This window comes from Numida meleagris, chromosome 3 (genome assembly GCF_002078875.1).
Source record: "Numida meleagris isolate 19003 breed g44 Domestic line chromosome 3, NumMel1.0, whole genome shotgun sequence".
NCBI lineage: Eukaryota > Metazoa > Chordata > Aves > Galliformes > Numididae > Numida > Numida meleagris.
Genome location: NC_034411.1, coordinates 98,090,408 through 98,114,927, shown reverse-complemented (window position 1 = coordinate 98,114,927; position 24,520 = coordinate 98,090,408). Strand labels below are relative to the sequence as shown.

General features: G+C 37.0%; 1 protein-coding gene across 4 annotated transcripts in view; it reads right to left on the bottom strand.

Moving 5' to 3' along the window:
* Positions 1-24,520, bottom strand: part of GREB1 (growth regulation by estrogen in breast cancer 1) — an 88,457-nt gene that overhangs the window by 37,880 nt on the left and 26,057 nt on the right. For all 4 annotated transcript variants that reach the window (XR_002436865.1, XM_021391757.1, XM_021391755.1 and 1 more), the window contains 7 exons: positions 17,090-17,246; positions 13,052-13,171; positions 12,136-12,312; positions 5,055-5,237; positions 4,622-4,753; positions 2,812-2,937; positions 762-884 (listed from right to left, as the gene is read on the bottom strand). Coding sequence is in view for 3 of the 4 variants with exons in the window: in XM_021391757.1 (XP_021247432.1) it covers positions 762-884; positions 2,812-2,937; positions 4,622-4,753; positions 5,055-5,237; positions 12,136-12,312; positions 13,052-13,171; positions 17,090-17,246 (1,018 nt within the window). In the remaining variant the exon portion in view is untranslated. The remainder of the gene's footprint in view (positions 1-761; positions 885-2,811; positions 2,938-4,621; positions 4,754-5,054; positions 5,238-12,135; positions 12,313-13,051; positions 13,172-17,089; positions 17,247-24,520) is intronic.

Here is a 24,520-nt window from a genome sequence, read left to right as displayed (position 1 = left end):
TGTTACATACTTATAGTGGTGACACCACACATTTCATGATCTGTTACCACAACCCTTACTATGTTTATTTTCTTGGGGGTTAATTATACTGAACATTGAACATGCATCCAAAGATTTTGAAACACTTATGAGTAAACATTTCCATGTCTGAATGTATGATTATAGAGATATACATGATATCAGTGCAAAGCTATGATTTGTGGGCTTTGTATGATTGGCAATTAGTTTTATTGATTCTAAGTAAGATTTTTTTGTATATGAAAAAAATAAGATTCAGCATTTGTTCAAAACTAACGTCTTCATGATAATTTTAATTTAAACAGTAGCATACTAAAAGAAAACAATCTGGGAAAAGTTGTTTTGTTTCACTGCACATCACTCTAGTCTGCATCTAGACTATAAAATTCAAGAAAGGGCAGAGAACATTGTGACAAATAAGTGAAACAAGAGATGATACTTTGATATCTGAGTTCTGACACTAACTGTAATGTTCCAAAGGTGTTTAGGTGTCTAAAGATGGACACAAGCACCTGTTGCAAATTTATTAATAATGACTTGATGACTGGATTCTAATGAGAGTTAAGTTCAGAGCGTTGAAGAGGAATCAATAAAAATGAAGAACATAAGTCATTCTGAAAATGTAGGTAACAAACGCCTTTCAAAACTCCTCTGAAATCTGTGTCTTTAAAACATTGCCTCTTCTCCCCCATTATTTTCTGAATAGTGAAATGAACACCATCATTACGCTGGGTACAGCTTACCATTTTTAATTCTATTTGGAACCTGTGGGTTGAGTGGCAAGTTCCAAGTTTCAGTGGATGATGGAGATTCCGGTGACCAACCTTTATGACGCTTTTTTGGAGGCCCTGAATTTGTTAAAGTGCCTGAATAATGATAATATTTCAGAGAAGTATTAGAATAAAATGTATTCATTTTTGTCCATGACAATTCAACATGTGTTGATGGACTGAATTAAGCATTAAGTACTGTGGTACACAACGTTGATTCCATGAGTATAATCATTGCTTATGGTTTTTGTTTTACTTTGCTATCTTCTGCTTAAAGACCTAGGAACTTTCTGGTGCAGAGACCTGCTTTACTTATTTTATATCAATGTTTACTCTGAATTAAGAGTAATATACTAAAATGAGATATACTAAGAATGCTTATGTTAATACTTTGAAGCCAATGTGGACATTTTGCACCTTCTATTTCCAAACCCACAATACTGTGTTCCATGTAACATGATGTTAAAAAATATTTTCACAGGCTTCAGTGTAATATTAATAAAGATCTGTGCTCTTTTCAACAGTGTTTCCATTCTCAAGGTTTTTGTACTTCTCATTGGCATCATCTTTGGCTTAATGATAATCCGTATTAATGCCAAGCAAATGACTTCTGCACATTCCATCTATTCATCTTCAGCTCTAACACTTTTGTCAGTAAACCCCAAACCATATTTCTCACAGTTTTCCTGGGAGCCCATGACAATTAAATTTTTAAGACTCTCATTACTTTCTTCAGTCATCTTGTGCACTCCTGCAAAATCCTAAGTGATGAGTTTCCACTAACATCAAGTATTTCTAAGTATTGAGAGTCACCCAGGAATTACTCAGCATCTTGAAGAACTGAGTTGTTTCTGCTTGTACACATTAATATAATATGCAAAAGCTGTAACTACTTTACACTGGCAAGTTTGTATCTCCTGGTCAAATGGTTAATCTTACAGAAAATTCAAAACAAGAGTAAGAAATTTGAATTAAAAATGCTGTTGGTTGTGTTTTTGTGGGTTTTTTTGTTTGTTTATATTGTTTTACGAAAGATATTAAAGACAAAAGGAAACCAGGAATCCTCAAATCTGGAGAAGATCATTCATTTGCAGAACAATCTTATGTCCACTTTTTCAAAGACTACTTTTAAACTTTTACCATATGAGGGCAGCATGTAGCCATCTGTTCTACCCATTCTTTCATTTCATCTCCTGGCATAATGTTGTGACTCAAATGACTCAAATGTAATTTCAATATGAAGTACTTCTTATTTCAAAATGCTTTACTCCTTCCTGCGGGATTATCTAATATCTTGATATTCAGAATTCAGCTGAAATGAATTGGCAAGATCTGAAAACATGTTCCTGCATGGAAGAAAGAGATCAAGAACCTGAATGGGCCTAGAGAAAGAATTTAGCTGAGCTATTAGCAGGGCAGCTTGCGAAGATTTATTCTAAATTAGAGCTATAGCATATTTCTAGCCATGGTAAAGACTAATAAGAACTTTCTTGCTTAAACAAGTCAGTGATGTGAAATAGAGTTAGTGACAGAAAATAATTAACACAAATGAACATAATAATGGTTCAGTGAGGAAAGTTTCTTTAATTTGGAGCCAGTTGACACAGTTAATGCTCCATCCCAAGGTGGACTGCAACACAGAAATAATCGTGTGAATGGTTACTTACATATCCTTCTTAATTCCCTTCACAAAACCTGTTCGGTGAGATTGATGCAAATATATTATTTGAGAAACTAAACTCAGAATCCAGTCTGTACTGATTCAAAATGATAACAATTGTAAATGTAATGAAAAACTTCTAATTAATAATCCGAATTGCAACAAAGCTACAGCTAAAATCACATAAACCTTTTAACATTCAAAAGAAAAGGAGGGGTTATGGTGACAAAAGACTTGGAAGGGAAGAGTAATTTCTATTCATATAGATAATTATGATCATGGTGGTATAATTTGTTCAATGTTTCTGTCATACCCAGGGAATATAAAGCTTCGGGTTATTAAAGAACAAATCCATACAAATACCTAACACCGATGGTCTTGTCAAAGCAGATAGGTTATTTTTCACCAACTGTTGTTTAGGAGATTCCTTGCCATTATAAGCTGCTGAGCCGAATGCTGCTGTTGATGGAATATGATCTATGGCTGTAGCTGACAAGAAAAAAAAAATAACAAAGTATTTACAACAAATATTTCTAGATCAAGATTCCTAACTGACATAATAAAATGATCATTTACTTTAATAGAGCCATAAGGATCTGCTCAGAGTGATTTTGATGCTGAACAAAATAAACCCACTGCTGATCTCATAGCAGAATATTACTGTCCCGCTCCTAAATAGGTGTCTGAATAAAATCCCATTATGCAATTAAAGCTTATGTCAGATCCTTTAGATTATTTGCAGGTTGTTTCTAGCTGCTGTATGAAGTTTACTTCAGAATCAGCAAAGAGAATAAAAGAGTCACGCCTAGTTGTTTAAAATTTGATAACAATCCTGTTCAAACAGACACATCATTTTATTTTAAGAGTGCTGCATTAAAAAAAGGTTTTTACAAAACTAATGTTCTTGTAATTAATGTAGTTTTGTAAATATGTGATCTCTGACAAATAAATGCCAATGCTGCTATTGTAAAGAGAGTATCAGTTTATTCTGGAGGGCTACCAGCATTCCGGATCCCAACTATTTAATTGGGTTCTATCTCTGAGAGAAAACTACTATAACCACTAACAGATGTGTTTCAGTTCTCACATCTGCAGGTCAAGGGAGGTGATTCTGCCCCTCTACTCTGCTCTCGTGAGACCCCACCTGGAGTTCTGCATCCAGTTCTGGAGCCCCCAGCATGAGAAGGACAGGGAATTGTTGGAGCAGGTCCAGAGGAGGGCAACAAAGTTGATCAGAAGGCTGGAGCACCTCCCTTATGAGGACAGGCTGAGAGTGCTGGGGCACTTCAGCCTGGAGAAGAGAAGGCTCCGAGGAGATCTTACAGCAACATTCCAGTACCTGAAGGGGACCTAAAGGAAAGCTGGGAAGGAACTTATAAGGGCAGGTAGTGACAGGATGAGGGGAAATGGTTTTAAACCAGAAGAGGGTAGATTTAGACTAGATATCAGGAAGATATTCTTAACTTTGAGGGTGGTGAGACACTGGAACATGTTGCCTGATGAGGCTGTGGATGCCCCCTCCCTGGAAGCATTCAAGGCCAGGCTAGATGGGGCTGTAAGGAGCGTGGTCTAGAGGGAGGTGTTCCTACCTGTAGCAGGGGGTTGGAACCAGATGATCTTAAAGGTTCCTTCCAACCCAAATCATTCTATGATTCTATTAACCTCCCTGAGAACCACAAGAGGATATTCATCGTGAAGCTCAGAGAGATCACTTTAGCCACTATCATACATCACCATTTATTTATGTAAGGCTAATGGAAAAGTAAATGTTTGAGAAATCATTGTTAATACAAATATATTACCCATCAGTTTATCTTTTAATATTAAAGCTTCTTTTCTCCACTGAGGCCCATACAATCCCAGCAGTAACAAGTATTCTGGTTATAACACAAAACGTCTCTTACAAGATATGGTTTGCCTTAGTTATGAACAAGCTTCACATCACCTATCATATTATTTCCTAAACTTTTGTACATAAAGCTGGGGGGAGGAATGGACAGAGAAAAGCCTTGAAAGCAGGATTCCTTCCTTTATTCATAAGATATTCTAAATCTGTTCAATTTGTTTTATTGTATGGGGTAATGTGCTTATTTATGTCTTTCTATTCATAGAAACATACACAAATAGGCACACATGGAACAGTAAGAGCATGCATTAACCCACTGTGTGGCACCTGTTTGTGGAGTCGCAGACGGAGGGTTTGGGGGAGGCTCACTCGTGGTGCTCCCGGAGAGGCCTGAGCTCTCTGGCAGTTGGAACCCCGTGCCTGGACACGTGCTGGATGAAGACTGCCGGCCTCTGAGCTCTTAAGGAAAAAAAGAAACTTCTTATCCACCGACAACACTGATAGTTGCTTTTTTCTGCATGTTTGATTTGGTAATTTCACATGTGAATTACTTAAAGCTACAGCACTTGGAAGGGAGGAACTGATGGCATCAAACATGCCATCCTCTTATTAGGGCAGCCAATTGCTTTTTACAGCTGCACTTTAAGGAGTCTTTCTTTCAACTGATCTGTCTTAGGTTTTACACAGACGCCAGTCCCGCTAATATCCAAGCTTGGATGATGAAAACCAGAGCTCGAGTAAGACAGCTTCATTATCTTACCTGCCCCTTTCCAGCAGATTACAGATCCTTTGGTCAGAGCTCCCTGTGCATTCCTGACCAGATAATACTTTAAGTGTTTCTGTTTCTTGGGCTGAGTGGTCAGTTTAAGGTTAATGTGATTTGAGAATTCTGTAAAGTAGCAGAAACCTTTCTTGCCACAGCCAACACAATTGCCAGAGAAGCCTGATAAAACAAACAATATGTATAATCCAGTGAGATAGGTCGGTGACATCGAAACATTACTCTACCATGGAGAAAAACAGTTTTATTTTACCGATTTAACTTTTTATTAACATTATCATCCAAAAAATATTACATCAACTCCTCTCTGCTGCACTTTAGTTACTAGATTACAAAAACAGAGCCCCACATTAACAGAAAAAGTAAAATAAGCCAGTTTTCATTTTCTCCCACCAGAAAAAAATTCACAAAAAAAACCACCCACTCATTAAGTACCTGCAAAGCATTAAAACAAAATGTTTCTGGCTGAACTGTACTGAATCACACGCTTAACACCACAGAAAGTAAGTTTTACTTATTTTTAAACTTGCATTGAAACTAAACATTCAGTGAAGTCACAGGAAATTAAGCATATTTTATCTACTATATTTAATAAGATCTAAGTACACTTAAGCACCAAGTTTTTACTACAGTTGTTTGTTTAGAGAAGAAAAATACTAATGCCTTCTTAGGATATTGTTTTAAAGTAGGTTTCTCAAATTGTACAGCTTTACTGTGTTAGCACTTCACAACACTTTAAGTTATTTACGATTACAAAAAGAACATGTCTGCAACTTTACAGAACATGACAGAGACACAATCCTTGCACGTAAAGAAGCTCATTGTACTCAGTCTTAATGGGGCATTTCCAGGGATACTGCCATTTCCTCTCATTCTGAGGTATAAAATTTGAGCTTCAAAGAGGAGCTCATGGTGGTGATGCCATTATCACCCTAAATAAAGAACAATACCTGAAGAGCTAATTAAGACTTATCTGCTTTTTAAACAACTTTATTCTTCCATTTTCCAAAGTATTTCCGTAAGAAAGTTTTGTACTGCACCTGAACAATTATCTCAAAATACTTTATACTTACAAAGAAATCATATAGTCTGTAAATGGAAGATAATGTTCCCCATGGAAGTTTTCTCTCTATTCCCTATACATGCCTTGAAGCATTAAGGTTCTTTTTATTTTTATCCCATTTAATTAACATCTTGATGTGTTATCACAGGAATTTCAAATCAAAATTGTGTGTTCAGTCAATTGAAAGATAATAAAAATAAAACAAAGGAAAAACATCTCACGTTAAATATGGAGAACAGCATTGGAAATACTACAACTGCAACATGTTAAATAAAATGAAGAACCATTTATGAGAATTTCCATCATATTTCAGATCAATTATATTTTCAAATTAGTGTTCAATACTTCTTAAGACAAGTGAACTAACATGCAGACACTGAAATACTGTGCTTTGTAAACACCTGTTTCTTGGTCTACAACCTGAGTATTTTCATTAGTTTTTGAATTGCTCAGAAGAATTCATTAAAAATCTAAGTTTATGTGGCATTTGGTCTGTATCTATGGTTACAGGTGGACAATAGCTACTGAAATCTGCCTATGATATCACAGAGCCTGATAGGTAGAATGATAAAGGTCATTATGGCTCATAAAATCAGGACAAGTCAAGACTGCTAAATCCTCTGTGTTATACCAGTCAACACAAAAGCATCTGTCTAACATCACAGAACCTTCAGTTGCTGCAATAAAAGCAACAAAGGGAAACAGAACTATAACGGTTTTGGTAAAGGCTGTAGAATTTACATGCGTTTTAGGCAGATTAAGAAATTACAGAAAATGCTTCTGCTAGCAAATGAAAACTTCCTGTACATCTTGGCAGTATACAGAGCATGAGCAGCAGCACTGTGATTTTTACCTGGTTACCACTTACAAGGCCTTATGTGTTTTCAAACAGAAGCACGAGGGGAGCATTTCCATAAGTAAAATGGAAGTATCTTTACCCTTTCTAGGTTTTATTATTTTGCTGAAAGTGTCCAGCTGCTTTCCAAAGCCACATGGGGAAATTTTTCTGCACCAGAAAGTGGGACAGTGGATGTAAAATCTTTTCATGTGAACATTAGACCAGTCAGTACTGATAACTCTTGTAAACCACCACCAAACTAAGACAGAATTAACAAAAAAACCTACCTGAAACAGCCTTTTGCCCTAAGTCACCTATTTTAAACTTTGTCTACTACTTGACAGAGTCTACTATTTAAGGTCTACTGGAGAATTAGTTTTCACCAACTATAGCATACAGATGAGGTTTAATAAGAATTAACAAACATGAAGTGTATATTTGTTTTGAAAACTCTTTGGAGAACACTTTAGAAGTTTATTTTTCAGTTTTCTATTTAAATCAAACTATCACCTTTCTGGACAGAACTGGACTCAGTACTCCAGATGTGGCCTCACCAGGGTAGAGCAGAATGGGAGGATCACCTCCCTCAACCTGCTGGCCACGCTCCTTTTAATGCACCCCAGGATACCACTGGAATTCTTGGCCACAAGGTCATACTGCTGGCTCATGGTCAACCTGTTGTCCACCAGGATACCGAAGTTCTTCTCTTCAGAGCTCCTCTCCAGCACGTTGGCCCCTAAATTGCACTGATGTATGCAGTTATGCCTCCCTAGGTATAGACTCTACACTTGCTCTCATTAAACCTCATCTGGTTCCTCCCTTCCCAACTCTCCAGCCTGCCCAGGTTTCACTGAATGGCAGCACAGCCTTCTGGTGTGTCAACCACTCTTCTCAGCTTTGTATCATCAGTGGACTGGCTGAAGGTGGACTGCATCTCTTCATCTATGTCACTGATGAAGAAGTTGAACAAGGCTGAACCCATTACCAAACCTCATTTTGCGCATGTCCTGTTTACATACTATGGCTGGGGCTAACAGCTGACAGAGAGGAGAGTTTGCTTTATAAACAAGATGCATTAAATATTCTTCCATATATTATAGAAAGGACAAAGGTCAGGGGAGTCAGGGCAGCCATAAGGAGACTCAATATATCTATGTCATGGGACTGATTTCACAAGAGAATTAGAAATCGATGCCTGGAGTTTCGGGGCTAAAAGCCTTTCACCTTCAGGTCAACAGTTCAAACCCAACTCTGTTCAGTAGTGACTTAAGGCTGTTACCCTCTGAAGGTTGTTTAATCAGAAGATATTTGATTGCATCTGACATCTTATCATGTACATTTGCTTGAATTTGCCCACATCACAGTGATGAATTATCCAAATAATCCTTGTGGGTCCCTTCCAACTCAGGATATTCTGTGACCTCATGGTCAGAAGCAAGACCTTGGACTAAAAGGATGTGAAGCCCAATCTACTTTGTGACTGGACAATGCCTCCTTTGGATTAACAGTGAGCTTGTGCTAAGGGTAAACAGAAGACTTCAAGGTGGAAGGATAACTGTCTAAAATTTCATAATCTAGTCTACCACCTGCTGGTCCAGCTGAAAATTTTCTTCCTGTTTTTCTTTTATATGACTAATGGGGTTTAAATTAATGCTAATATTTACATAATGTTAATATTTTTGAGGAAAGTTTCCAACTTGCTTAAAACAAAGAATTAGTATTGTTTCAACTCTTCAACAAAAATATTTCTTCTGTTCAGATCTACTCACAAGCAAAAAGCACACAAACACTGACAATGCTTCACTTTTTTCCCTCCCATTCAGTACCATTCCATTTGAAGACCGAAGGCCTGCATTTAAAAAATAAATGAAATTAATACGGTCATGTTGAGACTCCATTGTACAGAAACTCACTACTATTACAAAAGCCGAATAGAACATTGTACATTCTAACAGAAGTGCCATAGATTTTATACTGCAATCTTTTCATCTTACACACAGCTTACAATGCAAGCAAACTAATCTTTTCCTCAGTCGTCCTGACCTCAGGGACCCACTGAAAAAAAGAAAGGATTTCTTATTCCCTGCTAGGAAAGTGGGCAGCTGTTGGGTCTTTGGGGAAGGAAAATGATGGGTGAATAGCTGCTTTGTTTATCATGAGAGACTCTCCTTATGAGTAAGAACTGGAGGGAAAAAAAAAAAAGAGAAAAACCTTTGGGGTGGTACATATTAGCTGCATTTACTAGGAAACAATAAATATCACACTATCGCAGCTCTTCCTCCAGTCAAGCATTCCTTCAGGCTACAAAACAAAAAGAAACAGTTTCCTAGAGCCAAAATTTGACTTTGTTTTGCAGAGTAGCAAAAACTTGGGATTTGACTTGATTAACGGAAATATTCACAATACATTCTCAGGCTCCTCAAATATAGAGAACTTTTTGCTTAACAAAAACATTGCCTTTTCCAGAAAACAGAAGTTTTCCATGTAATAAATCATCCACTGCAAAAACAAAGAAACAAAGTAACCTCACACTCCAACAGGAAGGACTTTCATATTACAAGCACATATTTCTAGATGGTGGGACAACTCATTAGCATAATCAATAAGTTGGTGTATGCAACAGACTAATATCAGCAGCCCCTTATGGGAACAGGACCAGAAGTCAAAGGCTGGTCAAGAAACTCCTGAGACATTTTGTTTTCTTCTGGAATTTTTGCATGTTCCCTACAAATTAATTATTTTGAAAAAAAAAAATCTTACAGTAGTCAATAATAACTACCTTACAAAAATACAACATATTGAAAGAAAGAAAAACAGGAAATTTTAAAAAAATAATATGGTTCAAGTGTTAGAAGTAATGTGCCGGGATCATTACCAACAAACCTTAGCAAAAGTGTGGGACATACTCTGACTCACAATTATATCTAATTTCAATTCAAAACAAATTAAATTCAGAAAAGCTTCAGGAACCACTTTCTGTGTTGTTCTGAAAGGCCAAGATCTTTGAAGGCAGCACAGCTTAAAATTCAGAATATAAAAATAAGCCTTCTACTCTATCTTTAAAAATGAAAGTCTCAAAAAGAGCTTCTATTCTTCATGGAGTCTGTGAGAAGTTCTCATCTTAAATTTAGCACAAGACAGGTAACTGAGTTTTCCTAATAAGCAGAGAATTTAAAACAAGAGTGGTTCTGTCTTTTAAATTACTGTGTCTGAAACTGAGACTATTGATGTCTGCTTCTAATTTTACTTACTCGGGTCTGATTTGCATCACTGTATGAAAACCAAAATTAAAAAATAAATTCTACTTATTATATGGTCTATTCTACCAATAGTATTCCATCCCAATGTCAGTAAGATCTATCATATTTTTTTTCATCAGATTATAGCAAAAAGGAACTTCTTTATTTTTTCAATTTATAGATGAAGATTTTGTATCTTAAAGATCCACACATTTAAGGTTGTTATAGAATACACAAAAATTATCACTTTTTTTTTTGCCAAAGAACATGATTCACTAGAATTTAAATGTAGAACAGCCGAAAATAAGAATCTAAATTGTTTCAGAAGAAGAAAACAGTATTAAATAAGCAAGCTGAGGATGCAAGTAGTATAAAAACCTCTCAGTTATGCTCCTGTTGCATTTTTTCTGTTCTTGTTTAGCATGCAATTAACAAGTACACTACTTCCTCTCTGCTAACAGCCAAAGGAGCTTAAGCTGTTAATAGTGCTAGCACTGAATGATTTGAGTGGTACAACATTCCTGTCTTTCTCTTTAAAATGACAAGACGTGGGTGATTTACAGTCCTCCTAACTCTTTTACAATCACTAGTCAAATCTACTGTGACCAATCCAACTCTGCAAGATCACATGAGGAAAGAAATTACTGTACACAGAATGACATTATCCACTTTCACACTATGCTGTCATCCCAAATGCCTTGAAGAGTGGCTCAAACTGAGGTAAAAACTGAATTCACATCATATCCCTCAGTATTTGTGAAAGAAAATGGTTAAAGTGCACAATGACAAATAGTACCTTTCTGCTATTTAAAACTCAGACTGGTACACAGATAAATGACAAAGCATTTTTTTGAAGAAGAAAATAACACATAATTACCCAAGAACGTCAGACTGAAATAAGAGCTCTCCCTATAGATTATATACTTTTTGTCCCAGTATATAAACTATTCCACTTTACTAACTTCAATATTTAGTTCATTCATTCACATAATTGTGGATTGCCCCTAATTGTATTCATTTGGATAAGGATAATGGCAATCAGAAGGGCTACAATGAAAACAGATAGAAAGACTCAGTTTATCTCAGAAATTGGACACTTAGATTGGCAAAAAGCAAGCAAATTTCAAGTATTCTACATAATTTTTTTCTTAAAATAATGTGCATTGTAAGACTGAATTTAAATGCAGTATTACCTGATTACACATTAAGGAAAAATTTCAACTTACAACACTTCATATTTATTTTTACTGTGATAATAGCAAAAAGTCATAGGTTAGGATCCAGAATTCATGATATTGTTCAAACACGGTGGAGAATAAGATCCCTGTTCCAAAAGAATGAATGAAAATGGTCATAATGGATGGGGCTCTGGGCAACCTGATCCAGTGCCTGATTTAGCGCTTGGCAACCCTACCCACAGCAGGGGTTTGAAACGAGATGATCTTTGAGGTGCCTTCCAATCTAAGCCATTCTATGATTCTATGATAATTTTTTTACAGTACAAACTATGGTCAAACTGTTTACATGCATATTGTAGCCAGAAATGTTCGCTTCGACAGATCTACACTCTGTCCAAATATATTAGTATTTGGAAAGCTAAAACAGAGAAAGGTAGCATTTCAACTCCAGTTACCATATGCATAGCTCCAGAAACTAGGACATAAACAGGCCAGACAATGACTTAATTCTTGGGCTAATGGACAGAATATGATGAAGAATTTCTAATGAATTGGCTTTACTCTGTATCCTTCCAAAGTAAACATAGTCAGCTCTGAGTTGTTATCTTGTTGTGCGTCACCAATAAGAGTTACTGTTCAAACACAACAGAAATAACATCTGCTGAACTTGCTCTGCAGAGAAAGATTAGCTATTAATTGTAGACCACAGAAGCATTCAGTTATTGCAACCATGAACACTTACCCAACAGGGCATTGCGCCCATTATCATCTGGAAGGAATCTCTTATCCACAGCACACACTAAGAGGTGATCAGGTAAATTTGGTGACTTGGCGCCAACGAGTAAAAACCCCAATGGTACCTCAATATGTTCATTGGAAATCGAAACCAGTCTCAAATCTTTACCAGCCTGGCAGAAACCTAAAAAAAATCAATGTATTTTGAGAAGATTTTTTTGTTTAATACAGGTAATTGTCTTTGTTAAAGATTTTCCAATAGTTTTAGTGAAAAACAAAGTGGTATCCTCTGAGGTCAAGGGAAAACTAAGAGATAGTTTTCTTCCCTGCCTTTTGGTCACCATAAACAAATATCATCAGTACAATAAACAAACACAAATTTGAAAACCCACAGTGAACTTTCTCATGACAATGTTGCACAACATCACAGATATTTATGGGCTACTTACTAATGTCATTGTAAATTCAGTTAGACCTTCAAAAATGCAGATAATAGTTCTAAGTATCTAGTGAATTTCACTGGTTTTCCTATTTTGTTTTTTTTTTTTTGAATAATTCTTACAGCAACATCGAATTAGGTACACTTCAAGTAGTAAAAAGTGATGATAAAGCCTGAGAATTACCATACTCATTACAGTGAAAGTTATGCCTGCAAACTCAGCCTTGCCTAACAGAAGTTCTGTCCATATGCCAGGTGTTCTAGCACAAACACTTACCTGACACTTTTGGTAAAGACCTTGCAAAATGCAAAAACAGCCAAGAACTATCCAGCTTTGTCTAACAAATAACAAACATTGGAATGCTTAGGATTTCTACAACACATAAATGATCTAATTCTAATGAGTTACAGGGGAAAGACTCCAGTTATACCTGTTTCAGTAGGGCAAAATGCCTTCTGATAGCATGCTTAGTGTATTTCTTACCATCAGTAGTGCAACATCCTTCTGGGGGAGGCTTCATTTGGTAAGAAACAGGACTACTTGATTCTAAGCCTTCTTCTTCTTCCTCCTCTTCCTCTTCCTCATTATCTGCTCTGCTGCCTGCTACAAATTATGATAGCATACATGTCTTAGAAAATAGAAAATGCTGGCATTTGATCAATGAATCAAATCAAATCAATGAATGAACAAGGTGACCCAGTTACAGAAGTGTTACAGAAAACTGGATTCTCTCCTCTTGACAATGACTTTAACGTTGTCAGCTCTAAAGGTATTTGTTCTTTCCTTGAAGCTCCAATCTGCAGTCTTATGCTTACAATAGAATGTCTTTGGGTAGGGTTTTTTTTTTTAAAAAAAAAAAAAAAAAACAGAAGCATGACAAGTGCACCTGAGAATGCAAAAAGCCAAGAGGCAAATAAAAAGAAGACTCTATTTAGTATTTTAAAAATAATCTCTCTTTTTTTTTTAATTTGGAGGTCGAATTCATGGTGTTTAAACTCTTGCTGATCACAACAGTGTAATTTTTTCCTTTATTTATAATAGTAACAGCCAAAATAATTGCAAATCATTACTTTAGAACACCCTGGCCACAGTCTAAGTATGGGTTTTTATCAGTGAGGTGCTGATCATGTCCTTGGTGCTGTAGACTGAAGAAACAGTTCCTGCTCGAAACTAGGTTCACCACAGCTGATATTACAGGAAGAAAACCTGATTCTCATGCAGTCCACTTCCTACCAGAATCCAGAGCTCCGAGTAAAACCCTGCTGCTCTCTGTACAGTGTCAAGGAACAGCAGATGTCTGGAAGACAATGCACAGAAGACTGCACATGGACTGTGCCACTCTAAGAAGCAATTCTGAACACCAAGGAAAAGAACATATCACTTAGGCTTTTATTTTAGATGCTTTCAGGTGTTTTACCTTCAGACTCTCTGCTGCAAACCACTTTTCCAGTGTTCTGGTTCATTGAGTCAGTATTTTTACCTGATAGATTGCTTGCTTACAGAATTAACCTGTGTATATTGCAGTCTTTCTGCTAGAAATTGTCTTTCTCTCTACCCATGTGACAAATATGTTTTCATGCATTACTCAACATCTCAGCAAAACATACTGAGCAATGACTCCACTCCCTCTTGTGACTAGGACATGCTTGGGAAATGGGAAAAAGCTGGCAAGCAGAGAGGTGCAGCTCAGTGGTCAGTGGGCAGAACACATACAACTGAAGTAGGGAAAAGGTACTAAGGGAATCCTGGAGGGGCTTATGTCTTGTCTTACATTTCCTTAGCTTCTATAGAGACTTGCCTGCAGTGCAAAGATTTCACAGGCAAGATTTGTTGGTGAATGGTTGCAGGCATTTGAGGATCAGACAGAATTTGAATACACTGGCTGGACTCTAGCAAGTAGAAGAGCAGTTGAGCTCCTATATTATTCTGCTGATCCAGCTTTTAGTCTTTAAACTGAACAGAAACAAAGCTCACTGCAGTCATCCTCCAAAGCTCAATGCAAATGAGACATACTTTTTGCTTCTACTGACCATTTGGATCATGTACTCAGAAACGCACAGGATTTTCATCAAGGATTCTATTTTCCTATGGCCATCTTCAGAATAGCTTTTTCCTTTATTGAGAGAGGATTGTAGAATTGGCTAAACAAATACTACAGAAGAAATGAGAATTAGGGAGCGAGCTGAAGAAAGTAAATCTGGAGTTTGAAAGTTTGTCTTGAAAGGTTATTAAGACACCCCAACTAGCAAAGAATTTGAAATTCATGTTTTCTTTTAAGTATCTAAACATCAAGCGTCAGTGTTCGTGCGCACAGATAAGGACAGAATGTTAAACAATTCTGTTTAAGGGAGTAGTCCAAAGATAACAATGCTGAAAGTGAACAAAGATAAAAGTGAAGATCTTTGTCTTTGCTATTTAAGACAGGGATAAGTTATGTGTTATGACTTAACCTTGACAAACATCTATATGCATCGATAATAAAAAGATAGGAAAGAATCAGAATGAAAAAACATCCTACTACTGGAGCCAAGAAGATCTGATATTGCATCTAAACCAACTTATGTGAATGTGGCACTTACCATTTACATAGCTTCAAATAATTTTATAGGCAATAGTACTTGTATAAGTGACCATAAAGGCATACACTTACAATAAGTATGGTTGTTTTTTTTTTCAAATTTAAATGTAGAGACCGGAAAACTGTACTCACTGGAAATTGTTTGTGAACTCTTTGCAAAAAATGTACCATCTAGGTGAGAAATGGCCAACTTGTTTGTCTCTGGCACTGACCTTGACTATATTACCTTGTCTAAATTACTTATACCATGTCTGCTCCACCATAGGAAAACCAGCTGTACTGAGGACTAGTAGGCAGTTATGGCCAAGGACAGTCCAAGTATATGAACACATCAGAATGCCATGGGCAAGGAAGCATAACAAGTTGGGTGGACAAGAGTTTATGCAGGATCTCGAGGATAGCTCTCTGTTTCAGATGCTTCCTGGCCCTCAGAGTACAGGGATTCACGTAGCTAGGAGTGGACATTTCTACTTATTGTGAGGCTGGAGTATAGGATGCTGGATTGTAGACCTCTCCCACCTAAGGAACTACTCTATGTCAGATCCCTTCAGAGTTCCCTTTCTCTGAAGCTAAAATGAATGTTCTCCACCAGGCTGTTGTGGGATTAATTACAGTTCAGTTCTGTTACCATTAACTGCAAAGAAAACAGAATCAGCCTGCCTTGGTCTAAAAAGTTCCATGAAAGCTTTGAATGAAAGAAGCTACGGAAGTGTGAAATTGCACATTTGTTCCTCAACAATGTATCTGCTCCTGTAGCATCATTCCCAGCTGACATCATAATCCATTTTGTGACATCACTGTTGATTGCCATGGAAAAGTTTACTAAATCCTCATAGAAGTATTTGATAGAAGAATCACTTAACATAAGGACAAACCAGAGCACATATTTAGATAATGAATGTATATTTATTCATATGTCCTATGCTAGCAATAAAAAAAATAAATGATTAGTGATGTGTGAATGGTAAGCAAACTTATTTCTTCAAGGGATATTTTCTCAGTAGTTACAATAAGGTAGCAGTAAAAAGTTTAATCCATGCAAAATATTTTTTTCCATGACAATTTCTTGGGTTGCTGTTTTTTTCTTTCCTTTTCTACTACTGTGGATCATTAACCATTATGCATCCTGCATTACATATCTCTAGGCTGTCTTTAGCAAGGTAAAACAGCATAAGTAGACCTGGTCAGAAGAAATGAAACACTACTCTGGTGGCAGAAACAGTTAAATGTTAAATATAACCCTACACCAGCACTGACCTATGGTATTAAGCACATCAAAACACTGAGCTGTATCATGAGTTTGCTTGTCAGAGCTACAGTTCATCTAAATTATACTGCTTCTAAGAAAAAAACAACTGAGCAAATGAAACCTAGAAAATGATCTTCTCTAAACAGGGAAACTCCCGCGTGTTATATAAAAACTTGAGCAAGATTTACCAGAGTTTGTATCCTAAGTTTTTACCTTTACCACAGAGTAACTAAAAATATCATGTCAAAAGTAGATATAAGCATTCTTAATAATCAGCTACAATTTTTTTGTACCTTAACATTCACAACAAAAATTACTTCAAGTGCATCTCATTCAAGAATCCATCATTTTTTTACTGCCATTTATTATATAAATTCCAGCAGTGTGTGATAAATTATAGGATAACAGATGTATGTTCTAAATCACCAAAGATTTCTCCAGATCTTCAATTTACACACACCAATAAATCTGAGCAAGCAGATAATTTTGTCAAAATAAAAGACAGTGCATTTTGTATTTTAATCAAATTCTAATATAAATACTTATACATGTATTTAGGTCATAATATATCCAAAGAAAAACTTAGAATACTACAGTTTTTCTGCATTCCTATTTTAAATGTTTGTGCTGACCCCTTGGAGAGCGAACAGCAGAATTGTCTAGGAGCAGAAATATAAAGTTCACTGCTTCCTACCTTCCAGTGATGACAGCTGCTGTTCAGCTTCCAAATACAACTGAGAAAAGATCGGCCTGGGAACTAAGTTGTTTGAGCGGAGAGAGGCCTCAATAGAATTATGCAACACTTCTTCAAACCTTGTTGTCTTGAGCTGACCAGCATAAGAATTTCCCATCTTCTTAAACAAAAAGACAAGGAGAAAAAAGAAAACAGATTTCAGTTTTAGTACTTAGAACTCGATTACTGCACATTGATGTCAGACTGCAACATTTCTCATGAAAGAGAAAAGCTCCATTGTCCACAGAGGCAAAAGGCAAAGGAAAGGAACATTGACTGCAGCAGCAGCTGAGCCGATCCCGCTGGTAAATTACAGGAAGTTATCTAAAAGTAACAGCTTTCTGAAATTCAGTAGAAAAGCTTTGACACCTTCTTGAAGACATGGCTAGAAATCTGAGTCTAGTAATTCCATGGTTTGTATAGCAATTAAGGAGATGTGTTTTCAGTAGTCAACAACCTCACCTGTAAAACAGCCTTTCTGTTTTACAAGATTTGGACAGAATAAATCGCAAAGGATTCGGGCAACAGCACAGTTCAGTGTAGTTACCTTTGCACGGCCCAATCATGGCTGAAAACTCACGGCTAAGGCAGGTCAGCATGTATTTTAGAGGTTTGACTCAGGAACAACAGCACTGCTGTAACACGTGCTGTGGAAGATGACTGCTTTTTCTTCTCACCTTAAGCAATACTTTTCCATGAGAACAAGTATAATTTTTGTAAAGACAGACATATCCATTATCTATTTGATTTTGCATTTCATTATTAGGATCTTACTGTTAGTGAAACAGCATAATTTGCTCAGATGGTCAGTGAGGAGTCAGCCTATTCCAGCTGAATATCCCAGCATTTCGTTCCCACGTCCTTAACTACTGGCTGCTTTCCCGCAAATACAATGACCTGGTATAGCCAAAAGCCATGTCAGCTTTCTTTTTCTATTACAAAGTAGCTCTTGCCCTGGGCCCCATGTCCTTTCCCTCCTCACGTAACTGCAAATAGAAAGCATGAAACGCTTCCTGTTTGTGGCAGTAATTCCGAAACACTGACCAGCCCCTCCTTGGCGCTGGGTGCTGCCTGGGAAATGAGCCTGCTGGGGAAGCATCCTGCAGGAATTGGACAAGCAAAAGGAAGCTACTTTGAAATCACATACTGCTCTTCTCAGGAAAAAAAAAAAAATTAAAAAAAAAACATACAAATTTGAAAGAAACATGCAAAATTGACTATTTGGATATATTCGTATGACTTTACAAACCCTACAGACACATAAAATCATAGTTCTGTATACCTTTGGTACCATTTTAATACCACATATTTAACTACACACTATGTATAGCATCAACAGAAGCTCAATGACAACTACATAACAATGCAAGCAGTCTTTACAGACACGATCAAGAAAGGAAGTAGACACAACTGGCTTAATAGGTGAACGTACATAAAAGCAAATCAAAAACTTGCAGTGTGTAGCACTGATTAATCCATTTGCTGAAAGGTTAAAAGAAAATAAAGCACATTAACTATGTTCAGAGCTAATATGGAAGTGGGGATGCATCCTCTCTTCCAATACAAGCAGCTGACAATTCCCTCTGGCTCTTCTCATTTCAAATTTTAATTACTGCTTCACCTATACCAATCCCAGCTGAAGATAAAGAGGAAATCCTGCCTCCAGTATTGTCCCTAAAAGGCTTTATCAGAGGTGTATGCACAAAACCCATGACTAAGCTGTAAAATGAATTATACCAAACACTGTTTCTACACAAATCCACTAATTCTAGTCCTAATTTTAACCCATATTTCATGGTTTATATGCCAACACCTGGACTAAAGAGAAAAATGCAAGAACATGCACTCAGCATGGTAGTATTCAAAGTGATACCTTCAGGAATGGAAACACCACTCAGCTATCAGGTACTTCACACACGTTTTTACGTAGATTGATTTATTTAAAGACAGAGCCACAACAAGAAAAAGTACGAAAACATCCAAAAAATTTCTTTAATTAAAAATTCCTGACAGATCCTTCGGATAATATCCAAAAGTTTGACTGTTGTTGCAGAGGCATGCCGTACAAGGGGCTGGATTTTACCCATTCTCAGCATGACCATCCAAAGAAAACTGGTCTACCTGATTTCCAAACATTCACTTACTTGAAAATCTCCCATAGAGCTCATGAAAAATAGGAAGATTTAAAATTCATCCAGAGTGAGACACAATATTTTGAAACAATCCAAAAGCATTATATACGCATAAAGACACATGCACAACATCTTTAAGCAAAGAGGCATGAAGGCTGACTTTGCTTACTGACACTATTTGCATCTACTTGTGACGAATGAGAAAACACTGCAGTGTTTCAGTGTATAAACTCTATCTTATTGGTACAGACAGCTATTATTCTGCACTGTTTATTAGGAATAGAAACAGAGTCAGCTTTTACTGGCATCTCACACACTTGTTATATAGAGCCCACTAGTGGACACAACAGAAACCTTATCTCTAATGCTGAGGATGCCAGAAATTGTCATCATCAGATAAGTCTGGTGTGACCTAACAGACAAGAAATCAATGCAGTTATGCTGTTTACACAAGGTACAGATGCTGGTACCCTTAGCAACGCAGTTATGGTTTTTCTTCTACTTTAGCTCCAATTTAATTGCACGGATGGGTTTGTACAGCGAAATAATCTTTTTGGATTTGTCCATGTGGTAAGCTCTTGTGTGCCTGTGGGCTGTCACACTGTCAAACACAGACATAAACTCAAGAACATACTTCAGAAGACACGGCCAATATTTTAGAGACATTTTACATCATCAGACACACACTGCTGGAACCAGAAACTGTCCACTGCATGAGATTTGCGAGCTTCAATCTGTGTCATTCAGATCCCCAGTAATTCTCTCAGTTGTGGGAGAGATAACTTCCATGAAGCAAGCAGAAGAGAAGCCCTGTGATGGTTGTCAGCTTCTTTTTTTCAAAGCCGCCGAGACTGAGGCACCTGAATTGTAAAATGCTGACTCCGTGGTAGCAGGAAGCAAAGGCTTTGAGCCTTATTTTCCTGCTTCAATGAGCTCAGCGTTCCCAGCCCAGATTTATGCCTCTCTTGGATACAAGTGGGTGGCGCAGGCTGAAGTTTCAAATACATGTGAAATTCCAAGCCATGAACATAGATGGCAACCAGATCTATTAAAAAAATCACAGGGCAACAGAAGGGTAGCCCTCGACACCAGCTACTGATAAATCAAAGAGCAACTGACTGTCACAGTCAGTTTCCATGGAGAGCATGCAGAGAAAAATACTAGTCAATACAAAGGGGAAAAAAAAACAGGAAGGAAGACCTGGGGGAGCTGCTTACAGCCATGACAAAAAGAAGAATGAAAGCACTCTGAAGAACATGGGTGCCTAAGAAACAATTGTAGATACAATTGAAGTGGGTCAGGACAGTGTATTAGAAACCCGCAGATAAACGCTGCCAAAGAGAGATGCCAAATCACAGAATCATGTGACCTCCAAGTTCATCCAGTCCAATCATCCACGTATCACCAATAGCTCTCACTAAACCATGTCCCTCAACACAACATCTAAATGTTCCTTGAACACCTCCACGGTCGGTGACTCCACTACCTCCCTGGGCAGTCCATTCCAAGTCCAGGCATTTGAAAATGCCTGTGAAGTATGTTAGTCTAAAAATATTAGGAGTCCTGGGCAAATATCTGTTTGTCATGGAGCGGAAAGGAGAACTTCCTAGTTATTGGGCTGCTTTGGCTCTTAGTTCTCTGGTAGAGTAGTCCATGGCATGAAGATCTACGTGGCACAACTAACTGGCCAAAAAGATTTACTGAGCATTCAGCCTAATAAACAATGTATACGGGGAAAGTAAAAAGTAGAACTATGTTAGTTTTAAGAGAAAAGCTCTCTAGTTCCAAACAAGGAACTGTCAGGACCCCTGTGGTAAACAGCAATTACTTGACTAGGAAATATAGAATCTGATTAAGAGTTAATAGTTTTGCTTATTGGTTACAGACTCATATTCAGGTTCAACTACAGTTGAAATCATCAGGTTTGGAAGACAAAGCCCACCACCTGCACTGTTCTGCTATGGCCCTGTACTCCAGCTGATGTGATTTCAGAACACAGAAGAATGCCTCCCGACTGTCATAGCCTGTTTTATAACCAAGTAACATAGAGGCTACATCTTAAGAAATAAATAAAATAGGCCAGAACTATTCTCTGAGGCTCACAGAATACATTCATAATACTATAGGTGATGTCTTTACTAATAGCTTAAAACAAGGCTACTCAATCCAAAATGCCTTTTGGAAATGGTCATCCTAACTTCCGAAACATGCCTGGGAATTGCTGGAGAGAGTGCTAGCACCAGAGCCATGCCAAGGCACTAACACCAGAAAACGCATTCCTAGCAAACTGGAATTTCCCTGCAACTGTTTAATTTACTAATACAGTTGTAGCTAATATGAGCAAGGATAACGCAAGACTTCTTATTTAAGAAAACAATCTGTTTGTTCATGTACTGTGAAATTATCATTTGCAGAAGTAATTAACAAAGTTTTTTATTTGTCATACAAGTGTAGAAAATAGGTGGGCTAACTCAAATTTTGGCGAAATATACTGGTTTCTGGAAGTCAAACCTATTTCCAAAAAATACGCTGCCCAAATGAGTTGGCAGTAAGAGAGAGAATAAAAGGGCTCAGAAGACTGAGGGTTATGATACAACTACAGACTGTGGGAAACATTTGAATACATCTTCATTTAAGATCAGTTCCAGACCAATATTTTACTATTTCTATGATTTTCATCTAAATCTTGAAAAAGGTTTTGATTTTTTGTGGTTAGTCTTTTTGATAAGGAGAAAATTTGAAACTTCAAAAATTGTTGAGAAATGAAATGGTGGTTGTCTGGTTAGCCCAACTTTATGGTGCTAACTGGGTAATATCAGCAGTCACTCATGGATCTTCTGATTAATACCCACTTCTGTGAAGTAATTTGTTCCATAGCAGTTAAACTAGTATACCACTGAAAAGTCTCTAGCTGATCACTCTTTCATATATGAATAAAGTAATGGTTGTTCAGTAGACCACATTTGGCTATTGTATTTTAAAAGAACATTAAAGCTTTAACTTAAGACACAGATATCTTTGCCAGAAATTCCAGCTCTTTTTCTGATACCAGGTCTTAGAACTCATATCTCCTGTGGAATTGTATTAGAAATGCTATGGGAAGATCAGATCAGATTAAACTTAGTGGTTTCCTATTAATGCCACTTTTGGTAAGCAGTTCGTGATTAAATACAGAGGCTGTGATTAAGGTTGATGGCAGGTCACAAAGAACATAATTCCACCATCTCACTACAACCAAGAACAATTCCGCTAGTTCCCATAAAGAGAATATACTAAAAGAAAATTGTGACTCAGACCAATACACCGCTTTCTTTTTCTTCTGTTATCCAGTATCTTATTTTGATTTTGAAAATTAGGCTGACTCCAAGCACAGGATTTTTCTTGCATTAGCAGTGAGACAATTTCCTGCAGTGACTCATGTTTCCAAGCAACAGGAGCTTGGAACAAGAGTGCTGTTTGAAAGGTGCCGAGCTTTCAAGTGCCCTAGGAAGAAGGGAAGATTCCACCAAGCTTTTGGGCGTCTTTAGATCCCATGCCAAACTGCTTCTAAAAATCACTGGAATCAGTTCTCTCTCTCAATTCAGAAGTAAAAGAAGTGAGAGATGTCATTATTATCAGGAAATCGCTGCAGAGGTTAAAACAGATACCTCTGCAATGAAATCAAATATATGCAATTTTCCCCATCTACTGAAAAATCAAGCCCAATTTGTTATCTGCCCTTTGTGCACTCATGTATGTAATGATTGATATCAATGATGAAAACAGATTGGGACAAATCAGAGGTAAGCTATCTCAGTAAAGACGCTATTAAAAAGCTGTTGTTTCCTTTTTTTTTTTTTTCCTTCAGGCAGATAGCAAATCAAACCATTTAATGGATCTTCCTTAATAAAAATTGATTTCATATTCCTTTCATCCATTGGAAAGACAATAATTTAAGCTTATTTCCTTATTTTGGTGAAATTATTCAACTGCAAACCAACACTCATTACTTTTGAAGAGGAAGCACTCATTTTTCAGTGAAAATCCTTTAATTTGTGCAGGGAATATAAGCAAAAGTGACCCATGAATATTTTTTATAGACAAAGGAAAACAGAATTTCCGGACTATGTCTACAAGATAACCCAAAACATGTTTTTAAACTTGTCATACAGATTCAAATTTACTTTGAAAGAAAAAATAAAGCTCCACTAAATACAGAGCACTCTGGCTTGCCATAAAGCCATTAAAATACACAGCAACGCATTAGGCTTGAAGATCCGGACTCGGGCATGTTGGCAGTTTAGAGGGGAGGAATCTAAACTGTAACAGCCCGCATTGTAGTTTTCTGAGGAAACAGCAACACCAGTTACAACCAAATTCCTTCAGTTAAAGATGAAAGGTTGTTTTGATTTTAAGACGTAGTTTGATCTTCCTTTATGACTACAGAAAACTTAAATATCCTTCACTTTAAAAGCTTTTATGTCTATTCTCAAACCTGAGTTTATTTTTTCTCAGAAATTTAAAATGTTTAAAAATGGCTCTCTATCTCAGCTTATCTTGTAAAGAGAAAAAATGCCAGACAAAGTTCGAAGCTGTCATAGTAGGAAGCCCTTGGTGAAAAGTCCAATACTGGATTACTAATCTAATTTAAAGAGAATTATAATCATTAACATGATTGGGACCTATGCCCAAAAACACTCATGTCTGCAAAAACAATTCAGAAGAAATCTTCACCAGACTTTTTATAGATGACTGAGTACCCATTATTAGCTTGTTTCTTAATAATTTTCACTGGAAATCTTTTCAGACGTAACGTTAACTTTGATTTTCATGTTCTTGCTTTTTTGATTTCAGGTGAACATTTTCATAGACAATCATGCATTCAATCCTTAATAAACTGACAGCTGGGCTAACTCATTATGCTTACTCTCAATCTGGGTGAGTCCAGTGCTGTAATCATGCAGAATAAGCCTGATATATGATATGGCAATAAATACATTTAAGCAATGCACTTCATCCTGTAAAGGCCTTCACACTCTTCTCTGCAGGAAACAATGTATTCTGATGCAGATTTCTTTGATTTTCTCCTAAATTTTGCAGGTGTTACTGGAGAGAAAATACCTTATCAGCAGCTCCCAGTGCAGTTCAGCCAATATGCTTTACTATTTCTACAGCACAGAGCCCTGACCCTACGGCTGGTCAGGCAGCTCTTGGCTCCCATGCAGCTTTTGTGTGTTGCTTTGATCAGCTCCTGGCTTTGGATGAAAGCAGTTCTGTTAGA